Here is a 22,303-nt window from a genome sequence, read left to right on the forward strand (position 1 = left end):
GACGAGATTAACATCACAATGACTAATGGTGCAACAGTGTCTTCAAGAACTGTCCTTCGGAAACTGGGAGAAGAAGGACTTTTTGGCAGAATAGCAGCAAAGAAACATTACTGAAAGAGAACAATTGAGTGTAACGCCTGAAATTTGCAAAAGAACACAAGAAATGGACAAAGAAGAAAGTGTTGTGTACTGATGAGTCCAGGTTTTAATAGTTTGGCAACAAGCAAAGCGTGTATGTTCCACGAAGTGAGGGGGAGAGATATAAAAATTAGTGTCTCTTGCCAACAGTTAAACAAGGAGGGGGTAGTATTATAGTGTGGGGTGCAATTTAAGCCTCAGGAACAGGTGACTTTGGCTAAATTGATGGCATCATGGATACAAAAGTATACCACAACATTCTGGTGAGGCACGGAGTTCCTTCTTGGAGACATCTTATTGAGCCTGGATTTATTTTCCAAGAGGACAATGACCCTAAACATTATTTTAACTATTGCCGGATCTACTGGCGACAAGGAATCTGCTGGAACATTGATAATGATGGACCGGCCCTATCAAAGTCCGGACTTCAAACCAATCAAGCAAATTCGGGGCAAGTTGGAAAATAAACTCGACAGATCTATTGTAAATTCCAAGGAAAGCCTTTGGCTTGAGTTGCAGAAGGCATGGGATAACATTTGTGTTGAAGTTGTCAAGAAATATATTGACTCTATGCCAGAGAGATGTGCTGCTGTAATTGCTGCAAAAGGTGGACGTACCACTTATTAAAGTTAAAAGTGGTTAAAAACAGTAGGACTGACTTCATCTGATATTTTTTTGTGCTCAGAACAGCCATCTGCATGTTTCATGAACATTATGAAATTAAATCATGTTTTGGAGGCAAAAAAAAGCTAATTATTCTCAGATCTGTCAGGTGTTCTAATAATTTTGGCCACCACTGTATATATTAGCCTATATAATATGAATATATACCTATACTTAAAATATTTTATATTATATTATATTGTTTCACATATTATATATATCATATATATGTTATTCCATTGCACATTATACTGAGTCATTATATTATATTGTATTATGCTATGTTATTTATATTACCGTTCAACTATTGAGATTTATATTTTTACTGCTATAGAAATATATAGCTTTTTTTTGTAATGTTGATTTGTGAAATAAATGTGTATTGCCAATTGCACTGTTCAAGGTTTCTTAATGCACATACTTGAAAAGGAACTATTAAACTATGAAAAACACACTGACTGCCAGTTTCTCACTATTTGATGTATGCTCTTTCTCTTAATGATGGTCAATACGTAGTAACTAAAGAAGCACTATTTCGATAGTTTATAAATCTTCTCAGTAGTTTCAAAGTGCACGGGCTGTGCAAGAAAAGTGAGAGTTTATCATAGACCCATGCACATGTATGACTGGCGATTTAACTAGCGAGATTCAAAGTAACGTAGAGGCAAATCTTTTTCACACATTTCACGTAGAGCATAAACCCTTGAATACTCCATGAAATTGGTTGCGAAATGTAAAAGGTTATCGTGATTTTTATCCAGATAAACCGCAGCTCCTGGCAACTTGCGCTTGTTTGACACGTCTGACAGACCTCTGGCTTCAGAGAGCTCCTGTAACAATATGGCGGCGACGCGTTTCGCCGAGGCAACGGACTGAAGCAGTGGAGGCGGCGTCTACCTATATGATGTCTATGCAACTATAGGCACAGGCACAACTCACGGAACGCTGCATTTCCTGGAAGTGGATCGTCATATATCTAGGTGTTTTGCTCCGCCCATGCTAAATATTTTGCTGGCTACACGCAAGAGCTGTTTTAGTAAATTCGCCTGTCATGGAGACAAATGCCATTATCTTTTCTTTGACCAAAGGCTAATTGTGTTGGGTAACTCTATACGCTAAGTTATCGCTCCTCCCTGTTCACCAGATCGACTATTCTTCTGTGCATTTGCAAGTAAGTTCTTTAACTATGTTCATGAAAGCGCAACACTTCAAATAAGGTTATTCTGTTCAGGACAAACTAACATTATCAGCCAACTAAAGCCCGCCAACCGTAATTAACCAAGTCGTTTAGTAACGTGAACTAGTCTAACGTGGCTTGTGTTAGTTATTTTTACTATTACAAAGACTATAACTAGGCTGTAAGGTGAGCCCGCTTAGTTTTTAACAATAGTCAACAGCACTCAAGACAAACTGGTGGCCATGTTGTCTGGTGAGATTTGCATGCGTAATCCACTGTGGTATTCCTTGAGGGCCAGATGTTGTCGTTCACAGATTCGTTATTTAAACAAACCTGTGTGTCTGTGAAGTGTGACGAAATATTGTAGAATCGCCCGGAAAAAAACGAATAGTTAACGGTAAATCCATATCCGTGTCAATATCCCCTATGGACCACAATACGAAACGTAGGCTACTGCCCAAAACATTAATGTATAATAATCCTGCGACCTGTTTTGAAGCCAAGCTGTGTCTCGTAGTATAAATCTCAGGTGGGCGTGAAGTTCTGCCCTGATCTGCTCCATGAATGTCCCGCTTTACCCGCATAAATGTTGTTGACTCGGTCAGCCGTTAAACACATTAACATGGATGATAAGTATTACTGGCAGACGCTGCCAACGCAATATTTAAAAACAAATGATTGGCGTACTTTTGTACTTGCCGTACAAAACCCATTACAATGCACATACTAAACATAATGGATATAATCATTATAAGAGCATCATCCTCATGAATGTTACTGTGTTATGAGGAAGCTGGGTTTATTCATGTCATCCTAAAGAAGATGAGAAAGTTGAGTTATACTTATCATTGCAACGTTGTAATAGTCAGACATCAAACATTATCACCCATAGTGGAGAAAAGCACATTTCTGCCCAGAGCTTCTCTTTCAACTTCTGATAATGAGGTGGGGACAACCTGTGGTACAGCAACCTGGAGGGACTGTCATCTGTCAACCTAATCCTGTAGCAGAACTCACATGCTTCACCACAGTCAAGATAATGCCAGGAAAAGACACACTCCTATTCCTTTATCAGATCTACAACGTTATTGATATATTGTTTATATGTAGAAAGGAAGTAGGTCGCTTAGCTAAACTTTTTTCAAGTATTTTTTGACAAGAAAGGGAGGTTAGGTATGGACCTATAGTTAGCCAGATTATCAGGATCAAGGTTAGGTTTTTTGAGAGATGGTTTGATCACCACTATAATGATTGTGGAACACATGCTGAAATGACAATTCTATTAGTTAGTCATTGAACAGGACCTGTACACCAGAGAGGATGCCTGTTTCAATGTTGTATGAGGTTAATGCTGTCAGTTAACCATAGATTCATATCAACCAAATTACCTTTGTGGTCGAGCTATGTCTGTGTATTTAATTGCTAGTTGTAAATAATGTAAGGTTACACTAGGACAAAGGTTACACATCACAAACACGCATAACTTTAGTTTTTTTTTATTACCTATGATGACCGTAATAGCCGAGGTCCACTGTCTGCTGACTGTAAAATTCATTCTGTCATCTTGTTGACTGTTTTGTTATGCATGTTGTTCTGATGTGTCGTTCTTACTGTCATTTGACTATGTAATATAATCCTATGAATGTGATGGAATTGAGCTGTGTGTGATTAATCTGGTGAATTGGGGAGTCTGAGAAATTGATACAAATATTTTTCACGTTCCTCATTACCATATGACTTTCTCTTTAGAAATAAGGTGATCGCAACATCATGTAGCAATGTGTTACGCTTCGGCCGGCTCATGACCGAAGCAATAACGTTTGGAGGCAGACAACAACGGTTTTCTACAAAAGTACGCTTATTTATTAAGTCCATACAAATTATAACTCCATGGCGACGTGTCTAGGGGTTACGTCTGTATTCTGACATAGTCAGCTTGAGAGAGAGAGAGAGAGAGAGAGAGAGAGAGAGAGAGAGAGAGAGAGAGAGAGAGAGAGAGAGAGAGACACACAGACAGGTGTCCAATGGTCCGTTTTACACTCCACACCTCCCCAGGTGTAGATAATTAGTCCATCATGACGCTAGTCATCCCCACTGTTGCCTGCAGGCCACGCACGGCCACTGCAATGTCTGCAGGGGCGCAGGGGGTCGTAACACCTCCCCCCATAAGAGGTAGCCTAACCCTGATATTATCAGACACTAGCTTTACATTTCTTTCACTAACAGTGTCCAACTGATTGTTAAGAGAAACCACCAACTTATTCCTTTTATGCAGCTTCTCTGTTTGGCTTTGGCACTCCTGAGTCATGGTTCTGAGCGTGGCCCCTTTTCCTCCAAGGTCCCGCTTTAAACCTGAGCATTCTCCCTGAGGTTTTGACGCATAGTCTTGATGCTGTTGAAGCTCAGCCTGTAGTGAAGAGTATTCTGCTGCTTGCTTCTGCAGCATGGCGTCCTTCCCCATCAGTCCTGCTTCCAAGGCAGTAGCCCGCTTCTGAAGAGACAGAGCCTCTTCCAGCTGAGCCACTTCGGTTTGTCGAGCCCCCATCTGCATTTTCTGATCAGGACTGGTTTTGTCCCTTGCCTGTAAGCTGATTTCACGGCGGTCAACTTGGAGTTTTACCTTTTTGGCTTTATCCAACCCCACAGTCTTAAGCTTCTTTCTCTTAAGTGCATGGCACTCAGAGATTTTGTGCCCTGACTTCCTGCAGTAAAAACAGACTCTCTCAATCTTTACGTCAGGTGAATTCCTATATAGCCTAGGTTTAGACACCAGGTTAGGCCCAGTCACTCTAGGCCTCAACCTGCCCTTGACCGGAGGTCTATAGTTACCCTGATCACAATCAAATCTATTTTCCTGCATGACTCGGTGGGTCAGCACAAACTCATCTGCCAATACAGATGCCTCAGACAGGGTTGTAACCCTCTGCTCATGTGCAAACTCCACATAAGTGTGCCAATCACTCTTCTTACAATAACGAAACCGCTGACGATACGCTTCAGGCACCAACTCATACCTGCAAAGTATTTCCCTCTTCACAATGTCGTAAGACATAGATTGCTCAAGTGGCAACAAAACGTAAGCATCCCGAGCCTTACCCACTAAAACACTCTGTAAAAGAAGTGTCCAGGTCTCTTTAGGCCACTTCAGAGTGGTAGCCACTCTCAAAATAGGGAAAGTAGCGATCCACTTCCCGCTCTGAGAAGGGTGGTACCATTCTGACATGTTTGGTGATGTCAAATGAGGGGTCAATGGGCTGAGTGCATTTAGCTGCCAACTCAAATTCAAATGTTTCCATATTAAATAACACTGGAGCCTTAGCACCAATTACACAAAGATGCAAACCACAGTTTACACCTTACTGTTGTCAGACTCACTGGCCTACAACACAAATTAGACAGAAAAGTTGAAAATCACTCCAACTCCAAAAGACTACAACCAAGCCGTAACTAAAAGCTCTAGGTAATCTCGGTTTCCCAAGGCTTGCCACAATCTAATTAAGCAAAAATGGCTTATCACAATGTCTCACACCGCTATTGGATAAATTGCTTCACTCAAAAGCCTGCATACGTAAGTGCACCAAGCACACCAATAACCGCTACTGGATGCGTATCGAGCTTCACTCACAAGCCTCGGTATTACGTGCACCAAGCACAACAGTACTCTGTCAAATTCATTCAAAAATAAATGCTCTCTCAACAGTGAACTAAAAAACACAACAAACCTGGTGAGTTAAGCCCCACTGTGTGTCACTAGTAAACGAACCCTTTGTTTTGGGTATTGAGCTACTCCCCTCCTTACAGTTTAATTAAACTAACTAACCTAGCTAGTCTTCCACGGATTACCAGGCTCGAGGCGAACTTTAAACGCTGAACTCGTGGGTTCTCGGCAGACCATTGACACAGTCAACCTACAAACCCCGAAGCGTACCCCCACCCGGGATTACCGCTGAAAAAAACAAATGAAAATAACAAATAGCTCTCCGTAGGAAGCGTCGCACCCGACACAGCTGGAGAACTCTAACTACAGGAGTTTTTGCTCCTTTCACGCAGCGACACACAGTTAGTTCACTCACCCACGATTACTATCTGCACTCCAAACTCTACTACAATCCCGGACGAGCCCCCAATTGTTACGCTTCGGCCGGCTCATGACCGAAGCAATAACGTATGGAGGCAGACAACAACGGTTTTCTACAAAAGTACGCTTATTTATTTAGTCCATACAAATTATAACTCCATGGCGACGTGTCTAGGGGTTACGTCTGTATTCTGACATAGTCAGCTCGAGAGAGAGAGAGACAGGTGTCCAATGGTCCGTTTTATACTCCACACCTCCCCAGGTGTAGATAATTAGTCCATCATGACGCTAGTCATCCCCACTGTTGCCTGCAAGCCACACACGGCCACTGCAATGTCTGCAGGGGCGCAGGGGTTCGTAACAAATGTTAAGATTTAGCAATTTGGTCAAAATCAATTCACAATGGAGAGTTTGTTATGTTACATATGATAGAACCGTATTTATTGGCACCAACTGACTTTATTTGGAATTGCTGGTTGTAAATACGAAGACCTTTTATGTTCAGCCTATGGCTGGGATGTGGTCCTAGTTACTGGGGAATAGGGATGCAACAGTACATGGCATATTGTCAAACCATTAAGTACGCCCCCCACGGTTCAAAACATACATGTGAACCACGGTATTACAGTATTTGTCAATTTCCTATCATTTTTTAATTTGCTTATTTGCGTCTGTAATTTGTGTGAGAATTCTCCGCCTCATAAAAGCAGTTCTAAACCAGGTCGGTTCCATTTTTAACGAGACAAGAAGTGTTTTAGAATGACCTATTAGCTGCTAAGAAATTTGACGCAATTCATTTAAAAAAAAAAAAATACCAACATTAGGGTTTTGGGTGCGGATACCAGGGTTTTTCCTGGGTCAAAATGGCTCTTCGGTGCTCCCCCCCAAGCTGTCAAGCTTAAAAGGCACCGGGTGCCTAAAAGAGCCCGGGTGACGTAATGTTGACTTTCGAACGTCTCTTGAGTGACAGTTACTATGCCAACGTTAGCATTACGTAACCCAGTCACCACGTAGCCCGGCCACTTTTTAGCTATCAGTCTCAAGTCGTTCGAAAGCCATCAGCTACTTTTTAGTCGCTTAATATTGTGCCTAAACGGACACTACGCACCTGGACACTTTTTAGCTATCAGTCAGAGAGTCTCAAGAGTTGTTTGAAAGCCATTAGGTACTTTTTAGCCGCTTAATATTGGCTGCCGGTCTTTTGTAAGTAAGCACACATCAACAGGTTTCGCCGCTAGCATCAATATTGCTAATAGCAATTCCTCCTTTTGTGCGACAATATTAAGCGACTAAAACGTAGCTGATGGCTTTCAAACAACTCTTGAGACTCTCTGACTGAAAGCCAAAAAGTGTCGGGGTACATAGTGTCCGTTTAGGCACAACTATTAAGCGACTAAAAAGTTTTAGCTACACCTGCCTGCTGGTATTCTGTAAGTGAGCAATGTCCGCTAGCATGTCAAAGCTAGCAATCCCCTGTTGTTCTTTAGTAAAATGTTGTGCAAACAATGCCCTGTTTTGTTCAAATGTAATTGTGGGTGCCGTCAGATTTGTCTTAAAATCACAACACATTAAGGACTTTCTTAATTTAAGCACAACAACAGATGAATAGCTTAAAGCTAACTAGATAGCTCGTAGCACTAGCACAAGCTAGCTGATGAAATGAGCTTACTTTGATACTATAATAAACTAGCGAATCAACAACTTTCCTACCAAAGTCAAACATCAAGCACATGGTTGTTTTGGTTGGTTTATTGCAGGTCAAATACAAGCAAGCTGGTCTCAGGTAGCGAAGTACAATGCGAGATGCTCTGAAGTAAATCGAGTTATGAGGAATTTAATTCAGCGCCAGGCAGTCGAATCCAAAAAGTGCCCGGGTGACGTATTGGCGTTGGTATAGCAACTGTCACTCAAGAGTCGTTCGAAAGTCAACATTACATCACCCGGGCTCTTTTAGGCACCCGGTGCCTTTTAAGCTTGACAGTGCTATCATGTATGGTTCAAAGATTATCAAGGTTTACCTCATATATATGCAAACTACTGCAATCTATATCAATAGAATCTAGAACTAACCAGTGGTCAGAAATGGAACACACGAATTATGAAAGTCAAGTTTATCTATTATTACTATTCATGTTTATTATACTGTACAAACCTACATATCATTATTTTCACCAATGGAGGCTGCTTTGGAAATCGATAATCAAATTTTTGACAGCATTTTGAGTGGAAATTTAATGTGCATTTGTACAGGTGTATTCGTGCACATCGGGCTGGCCATCGCAGTGGAACGACAGTTTATAACCGCACCGGTTTATCAATAATAATATTAATATTATTATATTCTGAGCTTTCATTGATAAACCAATGCTGTTGTCTGCCTTACCGAGGCCCCGCTTCTACTGGTACTCGTTAAAAGGGGTAGACAAATCAAGTAATAGCCTACACCTCTGTAAGTTCTCAATAGCAGATATTTTAATAAATTGAAGCCATGAATATTGAAACCGCCAACTGATGAAGTCAGGATGCATACGCAGGTTGAGTAATTAAGTGATTGGCAGCTGGCCGCTCTGTCCATTCGCGCACCTCACAGTTATGTATAGATCAGACTTATCAACTCGATTACTATTGATCAAAACAGAATGAGGGCTCGGCTGTAGCCTACTTGAAACATACTATTCAGAACATATTCGCTGACGTGCATTGCATACGTGATTAATTGCTTACAAATCTGCTTAAAACAACTAGTGGTGTTTTAGAATAATATTTATGCCATATACAGTGCCTGACAAAAGTCTTGTCACCTATCCAAGTTGTAGGCACAACAGATGATAACTTGACTTGTAGTTGATCAATTGGAATCAGAAATGGCTTCTATGAAAGGCGAAGGCCTTTCGATTATGCTTATTATACCAACATAAAGTTGTGTATCATTATTGAGTTTTATCATGTAATAAGGACAGACAGGTCAGATTGGGTTTGGACAAAAGTATCGTATACACAAAAATATTTTTTTAATTTTACTTTGATAACACAAAAATGCTACAATAACATCAGAGCATAAAGTCATGGTGCCTTGGAAAAAACAAATACTTTTGTGTATGACTCCCATGAGCTTGGAGGACTGCATCCATATGTCTCGGCAATTACTCAAATAACTAATTGATGAAGTATGGAATGGCAAAGAAAGCAGTCTTGCAGGACTGGTTTCATCTTCCAAGCCTCCTCCTTCATCCTACTTCAGACATGCTCAATGATGTTCTTGTCTGGTGATGGGCTGGCCAATCCCGGAGCACCTTGACTTTCTTTGGTTTCAGGAACTTTGATGTGGAGGCTGAAGTATGAGAAGGAGCATCATCCTGCTGAAGAATTTACATTCTCTTGTGGTTTGGGATGTAATAGGCAGCAATAATCTCTTGATAGTTCAGGCTGTTGATGTTGCCATCCACTCTGCACACCCATACTGGTTGTAACCCCAAACCATTTTTTTGCCAAAACGATAGACAGTGGAAAAGTGTCAGAAGGTTGATTTTTGTTTTCTGATGAATCATCAATTAAACTGCATTACGATCGCTACGAATACTGCAGAAGACCTGTTGGAACCCGCATGGTCCCAAGATTCACCCAGAAAACAGTCAAGTTTGGTGGAGGAAAAATCATGGTTTGTATGGGGGTGTGCAAAAGATCTGCAGAGAGGATGGCAACATCAGCAGCCTGAAATATCAAGGGATTCTTGATGGCGATTACATTCCAAACCACAGGAGACGGCAAATTCTTCAGCAGGATGGCGCTTCTTCTCATATTTCGGCCTCCACATCAAAGTGGATGCAGTATGGATGCAGTCCTCCAAGCTCATCTGAGTCATATATGATATTGTTTTTTTCCCCCAGGGCACCATGACTTTATGCTCTGATGCTATTGTAGCATTCTTGTGTTATCAAAGTAAAATTCAAAATTAAAAAAAATATTTTTGTGTATGCGACAAGACTTTTGTCCAAACCCAATCTGACCTGTCTGTCCTTATTACATGATAAAACTCAATTAATGATACACAACTTTATGTTGGTATAATAAGCATAATCTACAGGCCTTTGCCTTTCATATGAGCCATTTCTGATTCCAATTGATCAACTACAAGTCAAGTTATTACCTGTTGTTCCTACAACTTGGATAAGTGACATGACTTTTGTCAGGCATTGTACAATAAGTGACTTTATGTAAACACCACGTATTAATGTTATTGATAGCTGTCTTATTACTTAGCGCAATGCTAGCATGACTACCGTAATTAGATTTTTTTTTTAACCTATTGAGCCTGTTGATCGCGACCTGTTTACAAATCTTGTTAAAAAGATAAAGGTGAGCTGTTATTTATAGATAATAAATATTTCCCAGGCATCTAATGGCTTACAGCTACCTCTATAGCATCTAAACGTACAGAGTAAGGTAGGTTGACTGCTAAATCGGCAGCCACCAGTCTTTGGATAGCTCTCATAAGTCAGTTATTGTATAGCATTAATATTATTCTTACCATCACACATAGGATATATAGGTTCACACACACACTGCTTAAATAAAACTCTAAGCCTACTATCAAGTATTGTTTTTTTAAGATAATGTAGGCAACTGCTAGCTAGCTAGATAATGTATGTATGCAACTGCTCGCTAGCTGGTTTATAAAAAAAGTAAAACTAGCGTCTTCTCTAAACTGGCAAGCTTGGAGAAGCCTCTGTTCAATGATTGGCTGAGGGGGTGGGAGGTGGGATCTGCTGCTGCTGTCTTGAATTCAACGTGAGTGCTCAAAGCACCATTATGCTGAATTGGATGACGATTGAGGATTTTTTTTATCGCAGAATCTTTTTTTTTTGCCTTAGGCGCTCGGGATTTTTCATGGGCGCTCGGGAAAACGGCTTAGGCACTATGCAGGATAAATCCTGGATACAGGTTAAAATATAACAGACGTTTCATTTGTTTAAATGTTTAGAAACTCCTCAAAAAAAGTTCGGAAACATTTTTTTGGTTGAATATTCCTCCCCTATAATAATATCAATTGGTATTCAGGGTTTTTCCTGGGTCAAAATGGCTCTTCGGTCCTCCCAATAAAAAAAATTGCGCGCTATGCGCGCACAGTCTGTGTTACCTATCAGCAGAAATCAATGTTTTTTTTTTTTTTTTACATTTCATAAATAATGGAGGCTATGCTTGAGGTTATCATTTTGCTTCCACTTTAAATTAAAATAGATAGGCTAATATATTGACAATAGTCCAAGCCCCATGGTGCTATCATGTATGGTTCAAAGATTATCAAGGTTTACCTCGTATATATGCAAACTACTGAAATCTATATCAATAGAATCTAGAACTAACCAGTGGTCAGAAATGGAACACACGAATTATGAAAGTCAAGTTTATCTATTATTACTATTCATGTTTATTATACAAACCTACATACCATTATTTTCACCAATGGAGGCTGCGTTGGAAATCAATAATCAAACTTTTGACAGTATTTTGAGTGGAAATTTAATGTGCATTTGTACATGTGTACTCGTGCACGTTGGGCTGGCCCTCGCAGTGGAACGAGAGTTTTCAACCGCACCGGTTTATCAATAATAATATTAATATTATTATATTCGAGATGCAACACAAACGAGTTGAGCTTTCATTGATAAACCAATGCTGTTGTCTGTCTTCCCGAGGCCCCGCGTTCTACTGGTACTCGTTCAAACGCGTAGACAAATCAAGTAAAAGCCTACACCTGTGTAAGTTCACAACATGGCAGATATTTTAATAAATTGAAAGCCATGAATATTGAAACCGCCGACTGATGAAGTCAGGATGCATCCGCAGGTTGAGTAATTAAGTGATTGGCAGTGATTGGCTCTGTCCATTCGCGCACCTCACAGACTTAGCAACTGGATTACTATTGATCAAAACAGAACAAGAGTTCGGCTGTAGCCTACTTGAAACATACTATTCAGAACATATTCGCTGACGTGCATCGCATACGTGATGAATTGCTCACAAATCTGCTTAAAACAACTAGTGAAGGTGTTTTAGAATAATATTTATGCCATATACAATAAGTGACTTTATGTAAACACCACTTATTAAATGTTAGCTGCCTAATTATTTAGCGCAATGCTAGCATGACTCTACCGTAATTCAATTTTTAACCAAGGTACCTATTGAGCCTGTTGATCGCGACCTGTTTACAAATCTGGTTAAAAAGATAAAGGTGAGCTGTTATTTATAGATACTAAATATTTCTCAGGCATCTAATGGCTTAAAGCTACCTGTAAAGCATCTAAACGTACAGAGTAAGGTAGGTTGAATGCTAAATCGGCAGCCACCAGTCTTTGGATAGCTCTCATAAATCAGTTATTGTATATATGGCATTAATATTATTCTTACCATCACACATAGGATATATACGTTCACGCACACACTGCTTTAATAAAACTTAAAGCCTACTATCAAAGTATTGTTTTTTTAGGATAATGTAGGCAACTGCTCGCTCTGCTTTATACAAAAAAAATCAAATTAAAGTGTCTAACGTCTGGCAAACTTGGAGAAGCCTCTGTTCAATGATTGGCTGAGGGGGTTGTAGGAGGCGGGATCTGCTGCTGCTGCTTGAATTCAACGTGAGCGCTCAAAACACCATTAAGCTGAATTGGATGACTATCGCAGAGGGATTTTTCATAGGCGTTCGGGAAAACGGCTTAGGCGCGCGCCCACATTTTCTCTATGCAGGAAAAACCCTGGTATTGACCACACGTTCGAGAGGGAGAAATGAGGAGTGCATGACATGAGATCTTGGTGCATTTTTTGCTCACTTGCTACTTAACATCATGCCTAGTCATCACTATCAACTCTTAACATAGGTTAAAAATAATCAAAAATAATGTACGTTCTAACTAGCGCTGGTGTTCATATTAGTTAGCAATCATATTCGCTAGCGTAACTTTTACGTTACATTGTACAGGCTCAGCATGGTGACCTGTTAATGTATTTGCTGGTTCAAGTCTGTTAAAACACCCACGATTACCAAAGCAGTATGCTTTATCTCCCTTTAATGTGCATTCATCAAGAATGGGGACTAATTAGCACTGCACTGAATTACATTAACATGAGTTATTACTACACAATAACAATTACACAAGTAATATTACTAGATACATATAATAGTGGACATTACACTAGGCAACATGGATCTCATTCAAATCTCATCCAGTCTGTAATGAGTGCTAATAACTCATTATGAATGTCCACATCGAGCGCTATCTTTAGCGTGTCTTTACTCAACTCCTAGCTTGTACAACAACCACGCACGTCACGCAATTATCACGTGATGACGTATCAACATATTCTTAATGTGATCATTCCATAACATCTCCCTCTTTTAAATTAACATCCTGCTTCACATCTCAAATGACATATTCCATTACATCTCCCCCTTTTAAAGCACTTGTAAATGTCTCACTATCTAATCATGAAAACCAACAGACAAGATTATTCCTGAAATGCAAACCAAGGTGATTATTTCCTTGAGCCTCATTAAAACCATTTTCAACTTTTGTTAAAGCAGCACAACGGATCAATAGCTATTCGCTAAAGGTATGCTAGCAGCTAAAACTAACGAAATCTCTTGAAATGTGCTGACTTTGACATTATGACAAACTAGTTACTCAACGACTGTCCTTACACAGTCAAACATCAAGTAAGTGCAACACAAGACCAAGCAAGACGGCAAATAAGCTACTTACTAGATCAGCAGAAAGTAAACAAGTCAGGGTGGCGGGCTGCGGCAGGCAAAACTACAGAACGCAGTTATATGCGTATGGACCCTGGTATGGTAATGGCATGGAGGCGATTCTCCATATTAAAAGTCATTGTAGCGCCCCAATTTTTTTTACGCTGTTATTTTAAGGTTAAACTGCTTATCCTAACCCTAATCCTGAAGTATAATTGTTGCATAATGGGGCTTTAACAAAATATCTTGTCTTCTGTATATTATAACCTGTTTGCAGGACCAATCAGTACATACAGTCAGTCCCTGATGGCCAATATGGATACGCTCTAGCACATCCGTTCTTAATTTCCCTGGGATTACTATCCTATTGCCCCTAATCACCAGGCCCTGGTTAGGGCCAATAGTTTTCCGCGTCAAAAAAAAGCAAATTCCGTGTCACGTTTTGGGTAATTCCGTGTTTCCGCGTCAAAAAAAAAAAAAACAGCCGTAAAATGCCTTTCTGCACGTTAACTGTATGAAAAACTCTGTTGATAGTGATGTTGCCTAGCAACGCTGTGTGCGTGCCTGCAGCTCCCTCAGTCACAAACTAGTGAGAGTTCAGTTTGTCGCCAAGTAGTTGACCGTACTGTGCCTTATACATTTCCAATGCTTAAATCATCATTGTTTGACCTGTATGTGGGCATTATGTGCATACCTAATGAAAGTTAGGGTTTTCATGAAGTTGCTAATGTGATAGATCGTGTTTTAAATACCAAATTTTGGACTACCTGCTAGTGTTAGCATGCATGCTAAGCGGAGATTTAGCTATGTTCTGTTCTTATGTTGATACACTGTAATAAAGATGGGTTCCTGTTAAGATTTAGACTGGATGAGATATGAATGAGATCTATGTTGCCTAGTGTAATGTCCACTATTATATGTATCTAGTAATATTAGTTGTGTAATTGTTATTGTGTAGCAATAACTCATGTTAATGTAATTCAGTGCAGTGCTAATTAGTCCCCATAAAGAAGACTGCTTTGGTAACTCAGTGAATAATAGGTGCCCTTCTTAAGATTGTTGTTTGCCAGCCATCAACAGAACAGAAGACTTAACATTTTTTGTTTTTAATGCAATTGACCCTTCCGCGACCACTCCCCAAAACGGTAACTGATCAATTATAGCATAGCAACGGTGACTAAGCTCGGGACCTCAGTCAAGCGAGCCATTTTGATGAATGGAAGTCAATGAGAGAGACGTCTGCTCGAGAAGAGAAAATGAAACGTTGTGCTTATGGAGTGTGTAATTCTAACAGTCGATATCCAAAAAGGCTGGAGGGAGGGGTAACATTTTATCCCTTCCCGAAACCCAAGACCCAGAGAGAGAAATGCCTGCTGTGGATCAAACAATGTAGACGACCCCCCCCATCAGCTGAATGACAGCAACGTAAACAGAAGCACCTACTTTGTTCCAAGAAGCTATGTCGCTAAAATCTGCCCACTGCATCGAAAACGTGAGAAAACCCTTGCTTAAAATACGATTCAGTTTTACCACCTTACATGTTTGCGTAGCGGCGACTGTGTAGATAATAGAACAAATAAACATAGCTGGAATGAACCTGTTAGCCTTAGCATTTGTCTGTCTACAAACACGGCATGTAATGTCGTGGTTGTAGCCTATATAAGCATATTGCAGACCCTTTTGCCTGCTTCGATCTGAGATCTTGCTGTTTTTCCAAAAAATGCTTATGATTTCTTTGGGTAGAGCTGAAATTGACACGGTTGAAAACATGTTGCCACCCCATTCATACCAATGCTGAGAACCTGGGAAACGTGAATGCTTGACTGATATACCAAACGTTGCTAAGGGGGGCGGAGTTTGCGGAAGGGTCAATTGGGAAGATGAGCAAATGAACGTGACTACCGTTGAAAAGGGGGGCGTGGCCGGAGCAGAGTTCAGCTCAGACGTGACATTTTCTGACTGCTTTTGTTCTTTACTTAATGTTTGTTCATTGTTGCGATCGTTGTTGTGTTTATTTGAAAGAAATTCAGTCTTACAGGGTAAACTACAGGGTGTTTTGGGCGATTTTGATGCACAAAATTATGTTTTCGTTTGAAAAGTTGCAATTCCGTTTTCAATGGTCCATTCCGTTTCAGATGGTCCATTCCGCGTATTCCGTCTGTTTTCCGTTTTCGCGGAAAACTATTGGCCCTACCTGGTGGGTCGACAACTCGCTTCTCATGGGGAAGAACTCCCTAACGGTGGGGTGTGCCTTACTTACGTGATCAGGCCATCCAGACTGGATGTATCTGCTCACGGCTTGCAGTGTGTCATCAGCAGCGGTGGCAGCTCTGATGCTGTCCATCTTCCGCTCTGTAGCTGGCTTGTTGTCGACGATGGATGCCACGTAGCATTCCACATCTGTGTGCGTGTAGTCCCTCTCCTGTGGCTCTCCCACTGGACTCCTGGAAAGTGTGGCCGCTGTCACGAGGGTTTCTCCTGGTGCGTACTCAGCCGTAGGGTTGAACCTCATGAGTCGCATCAGTAGTCTCTGGCAGCAAATGGGAACAATATCGAGATCTTTGGAGTTCATCAGGGGGACTAACGGCTTGTGATCTGTAATCAGCCGAAACCCCTCTAGGCCGTGTAAGTATTTCTCAAACCTTTCACACGACCAGACACTTGCCAGACACTTTTTTTCAATCTGGGCGTACCTGGTCTCTGCCTCATTCAGGTGCCGGGAACAGTAAGCGACAGGCTTCCAGCCCTCACTGTGTTGCTGCATCAGCAAGGCCCCGATGCCATAACTGCTGGCATCTGCAGAGACAGCTGTGGCTTTGTTGACGTCGTAGAACGCCAGAGTGGGTGGTGTTGTGAGGAGCTCTTTGATGCACTTGAACGCTGACTGCTGTGGTGGGCCCCACGTCCATGCAGATTTGGACTTCAGCAGCTCAGACATGGGCTGTCCGACTTCAGCTAAGTTCGGGATGTATTTCCCTAAATAGTTAACCATCCCGAGGACTCTCTTTAGCTCCTGCACGTTCTTAGGTGCCATCAGCTTGTCTATTGTTGACACCTTAGCTAGGTCTGGCCGTGTGTCGTCTGCGTCAATCTCGTGACCCAGGAAGTGGAGTCTTTTCTGCCACAGAGCACACTTTTCTTGATTTAGCTGCAGCCCAGCACTCTCCAGACGTTCCATAACTTTCTGAAGACACTCATCATGTTGGCTGACATCTTTTCCGTGAACAATGATGTCATTCATGTAAACAGCTGTACCCTGTAGGCCTTCCAGTGTTTCAATCATCTTCCTTTGGAAGCTCGGGCACACTAGATATCCCAAACGGAAGGCGTTTGAAGCAATACCTGGCGAATGGCGTGATGAAGGTTGTCAACCTCTGGCAGTCCTTGTCTTGCGGTATTTACCAGAACCCTGATGCTGCGTCCAAGGAGGAGAACACAGTGGATCCGCTCAGCTCAGCTGTGATTTCCTCCGCCGTTGGCAGAAGAAACCTCTCCCTCTTGATGGTCTTGTTAAGCTTCCTCAGGTCAACGCAAATACGCACCTGGCCTGATTTCTTAGGTGCAGGCACCATGGGAGCACACCACTCTGTGGGCTCCGTCACCTTTTCAATGACGCCTCTTGCCTCCATCCTGTCCAGCTCCAGCTTAACAGGTTTCATTAGGGGGATGGGAACTCTGCGCGTAGTGTGGACGGCATAGGGCTGGGCATCGTCATGGAGCACTATTTTCACTGGCTGTGTGTTGAGCAGGCCAAATTCTCCAGCCCCACTGACCTCGTACACTCTCTTCACGAGCCCCATAGCCTGTGCTGCTGCCCTGCTTAGTAGATTGCTCACCCTCTTTCCTCTAACTACGTAGACGTTAAGTAAATGCTTTTTGTCTTTGTGCCATGTACTTGCTCTGAATTGGCCCACACAGTTCAGCTGTCCACCTGGACTGCACAGCATGGCATTGGAAGGGTGTAGGTCAGTCACTTGCTTGAGAGTTTTAAAAGTCTCCTCACTCATAATGATCACGTCTGCCCCAGTATCTATCTTAAAAGTAACTGGTGTGTGGCAGATGTTCAGTTTAACTGTCCATTGTTCGCCATTGCTCAAAGGGGTGCTTTTTACTGAGCCTAAAAAGTAAGCTGTATTTTCTACCTGTTCAGTTACTTCATTTACAACTTTACTTTTGCACATCCTTTCCCAGTGCCCTACCCTCTTGCATCTGTTGCACATGGACTTAATTGCTGGACAGTATTCTTGTTTTTTGTGCGATCTTTTCCCACATCGATTGCATGTCTCACCGTGTTCGTTGTGTCTGTGTTGCTGCTCCGTTTCATGACGTTGTTTTCTGTCGTCCATTTTGTATTGCCTGTAGCCCCGCGTGACCTCCTCTACAGCGAATGCAGATTCACCTTGCAGGCTAACTTGGGCTTTCACCTCCTCATTCTGACGAACCTCTTGTACGGTCATCTCCATCGTGAGATTCGGTAGCATCTGTTATTTCCGGGATAACTATTTGCCCCTGATGCCCACCACGATTCGGTCTCTAATGTGTTCGTCGCGAGATATGCCGAACTCGCTGGGCTCAGAGAGTTCATAAAGAGCGCGAATAAAAGTCTCCACCTTTTCCCCTGCACACGTAGATAAAAGCAGGCTCTCTCGTGTATGACATTCCGTTTCGGTATGAAGTAAGCATCGAACTTGTCCATTACACCATCAAAGTCATTCTCCTCGTCTTCGTCAAAGAAAGTAAAAGACCCAAAAATGTTCTCTGCTTCCCCGCCTAGCTCCTATATGAGAGTGCTAATCTGTACCTCTCCATCCTCCCGGTCTAGTTTGGTAGCCGTTCGGTAGCGCATGAAACATTTCTTCCAATCATTCCATTCAGCAGGTCTTTCGAAGCAGAAACTTTCCGGTGGATTAAACTTCGGCATCGTCGGTTCGAAGTCACGTCTGACACCATATAATGAGTGCTAATAACTCGTATTAATGTTATTATGAATGTCCACACTGAGCGCTATCTTTAACGTGTCTTTACTCATCTCCTAGCTCGTACAACAACCATGCACGTCACGCAAGTATCACGTGATGACGTATCAACATATTCTTATTCATGACATTTATGTGATCATTCCATAACACAGTCGAAATCTTAAAAGGATGAACCCATCTTTATAACAGCGTATCAACATAAAAACAGAACAAAGCTAAATCTCCGTTAGCATGCTAATCACTACTAATAGCACTCGCATGTAGCCCAAAATTTGGTATTTAATAAGATCTATCACAGTAGCAACTTCATGAAAACCCTTATTTCATGGCGTGGATCTTGTTTATTTTTAGCGCTCATGCCAGCCTATGACTTGGTTCTGCAGCCCATTATCTAGGCGCAAGCCTTACACTTTTGCTTATTTCTATAGGCGCACGCGTGCGACCGTGATTTCAAATCAAATCGCAGTGTCAAGCCCTGCAATTGGTAATATTAAAGGGAGATTATTAAAATAAAATAAATAAATTAAGATAAATTAAGATTATTAAAATAATCGACCGAAATAACGTTTCCGAACTTTTTTGAGGAGTTTATTTGATATATTAGTTAATATAGGCATATAATAATGCTGTAATTTGTCCATTCACAACAGGGTACTACCATACATACCTCGATCAGAGGGTTCTGCGGTATCGATAACCCCCTCCATACCCTCCACCTGTTCAGAAACCGTTTTTTGTTGGACGACATCTTCTAAGATGGTTAATGGTTCAGATTGTGGGGGGCCTGAGCCGGTCATTCTGGTCTGAGCTCGGTTGAATGCCACTTTTTCATTTGTCCTTCTCTTATATCCTTATTTCATTTCCTCCACCTCCATTGCATAGATGACTGCGCATTGATTTTATTTGTTATAGTCTGCCAGATAGCATTTTTCTCCTAAGGCACTGCATTTCTTTATAATGTTTGTTGTAACCTCGTGAACCAAAAGTTCAAATTTAAATTCTTATTCTAATTCTAACTTATCATCCATTTTGGCAGGAACACACAGGCCCATTCTCCCGTCTTTAAGTGGCGGGCTAATAACACTAGAGGGTCTCATCTTCAAATATTATAGTGTAAACAACCAAGACATTGAGAGCAAGGCTGCAAGAGAAATTAAGTTGGACATGAATCACCAAACTAATTAACACTCAAGTTTTGTGCAGTTTTAATTCGGGTCAATGAAGATGAACCAAGATATAGTAGCCAATACATGTATGGCAATTTCAGCCCAGTAGTTGTGAACAGCCTTGGTTTTGTTTGGTCAGCATATAGTAGGCATATTTTTGGTTTTGTTTTACAGGACAAGACTGGAAAATGCATTACTATCGATATGAGAGTGCCGAAGTCAGCTGCTGTTACAAATACCTCATGTTCAGCTATAATATCGTATTTTGGGTAAGTATATTGACCAATGACTGACTAATTATACTCACTGTAGACAAACTACTTGCCATACTGATTAAGCGTTGGGAAAGCAGACACCTCTCTTCTTACATGTTTCAATCATTTAAGAAAACTTTAAAGTGTGCATCCTTCAACAATCCCTAAGGGAAGAGTAGTCGCATGCAGAACACAGCGATGAGGAAAATAGAACCATTAGGCTTAGTTTTTGTGATTTAGTACGCATTCTGAACACGGTCTCTTTCCTTGGCTTTCAACTATATTTATTTTGACAGCAATAGACATAACCTTTTGTTATTGTTCTTGCCAAATTGGAGACACAAATTACAGGCAGTCAAAAATGGTTACTGTTTCTGTTCAACAACCCACCCTCAGTTCTAAAATACACGCAAACTCCTCTTCTTTATGCATATTTCACAAGTATTCAGACGCCCGGCCATTTCACCAACAGGGACTGTAATGACATTGTATTCAATTATTTAATATAGAGGTGGTCCCCCTTTTTGAAGCTATAACAGCTTCCTCTCTCCTTGGAAGACCTTCCACAAGATTTTGGAGTGTTTCTGTAGGAATGGGTGGCCATTCATTCTGGAGAGCATTTATGAGGTCAGGCACTGCTGATGTTGGAAGAGAAGGCCTGGCTCGCAATCTCTGTTCTAGCTCAGGGCTCTCGGCAGTCACGTTCTTCCACACCAAATCCATCAAACTATGTCTTTATAGTCCTTGCCTTGTGCACTGGGCCACATTCATGTTGGAATAGAGAAGGGCCTTCAACTGTTGCCACAAAGTTGGAAGCATAGCATTGTCCAAAACATCTTGGTATGCTGAAGCATTAAGATTGCCATTCACTGGAGATAAGGGGCCTAGCCCAAACCCTGAAAAACAGCCCTATACCATTATCCCTCCTCCACCAAACCTCACAGTTGGCATAATGTCGACCCATTTTGTATCACAAATGCTTGCAATTGGAGACTGCAAGGCTAGGTGCTTGATTTTGTTCACCTGTGGCGACGGGTCTGATTGAAACACACCTGAATTCAATAATTAACAGGCGTGGCCAAATACTGTCGTCCATGTAGTGTAGGTCACCTATGTGTTCATTTGTGAAGCACATTTTCATCTGAGTGTTGCAGGCTTGTGTTCAATGCAACGTCTGTTCATATTAAATATATGTAGCAAAATATGTCTGGAAAGTAGTCCTTTTTAAATATTCCTATTACTAAATATTAAGTTTGGCTTTGGTCTAAGAACCCCAGGTCTTGTGCAACACAGGAGAGATGGCTTGGGGGGGAAAGGGTGTGACGTCTACTAAATGGACAGTAAAATGCATCTGAAGAAATTAATCCAAAAAGAAAGAAAATCACACTGTTTAGTCATATTAGCTAGCTAATCTAACCTCTGATCTGTTGGAGCAATCCATGGATAGCTTGTTAACTCTGTTAACGCTTGTTAATGTTATGGCAGGCTGTGAAAGTTGATGCAGGTAGCTCACTATTGTGTACAAGCTTAGCTTCTCAGTTGCAGGTCATAACAGAACATCTGAAAATTAGTACTATTTGTATAGGTTTTGTCCTCCTAGTTGTACAGTAGTGTCTTGTTATACTGTAACACTTTGACTAATCTTAATCACCCAAATAGGTTTCACCGAATCTGTTACCTGTTTGACTTTACCAATGCAGCTGGGGGTTCACTTACTTTTGAAAATACACTAATTCCATGTTTCATGTAGTTTTTTGGCTACTCAAACAATTCCCTCTAAACAAGTACATGCAAATGATATAACCATAAACCTGACATTTCATCTATGGAATATTGGTGATAAAAAAATGATTAATCATGGTAAAACAACAGAACACTCACTGCATGAAATGTGGGATTTACGACAGTCTTCGACCCTGTGTATTGCTGTGTGTGTGTGAGTGTGTGTGTGTGTGACCCTGTGTATTGCTGTGTGTGTGTGAGTGTGTGTGTGTGTGACCCTGTGTATTGCTGTGTGTGTGTGAGTGTGTGTGTGTGTGACCCTGTGTATTGCTGTGTGTGTGTGAGTGTGTGTGTGTGTGACCCTGTGTATTGCTGT

General features: G+C 41.3%; 1 protein-coding gene across 1 annotated transcript in view; it reads left to right on the plus strand.

Moving 5' to 3' along the window:
* The first annotated feature begins 1,828 nt into the window (after nt 1-1,828).
* tspan14 (tetraspanin 14) overlaps nt 1,829-22,303 on the plus strand; it is a 59,882-nt gene continuing 39,407 nt past the window's right edge. Inside the window, exons 1-2 of the mRNA XM_080849509.1 lie at nt 1,829-1,972; nt 20,126-20,220. Of these exons, the coding sequence (XP_080705635.1) occupies nt 20,140-20,220 (81 nt within the window). The 5' untranslated portion in view covers nt 1,829-1,972; nt 20,126-20,139. The remainder of the gene's footprint in view (nt 1,973-20,125; nt 20,221-22,303) is intronic.

This window comes from Sprattus sprattus (assembly GCF_963457725.1).
Source record: "Sprattus sprattus genome assembly, chromosome: 12".
Taxonomy (NCBI): Eukaryota; Metazoa; Chordata; class Actinopteri; order Clupeiformes; family Clupeidae; genus Sprattus; species Sprattus sprattus.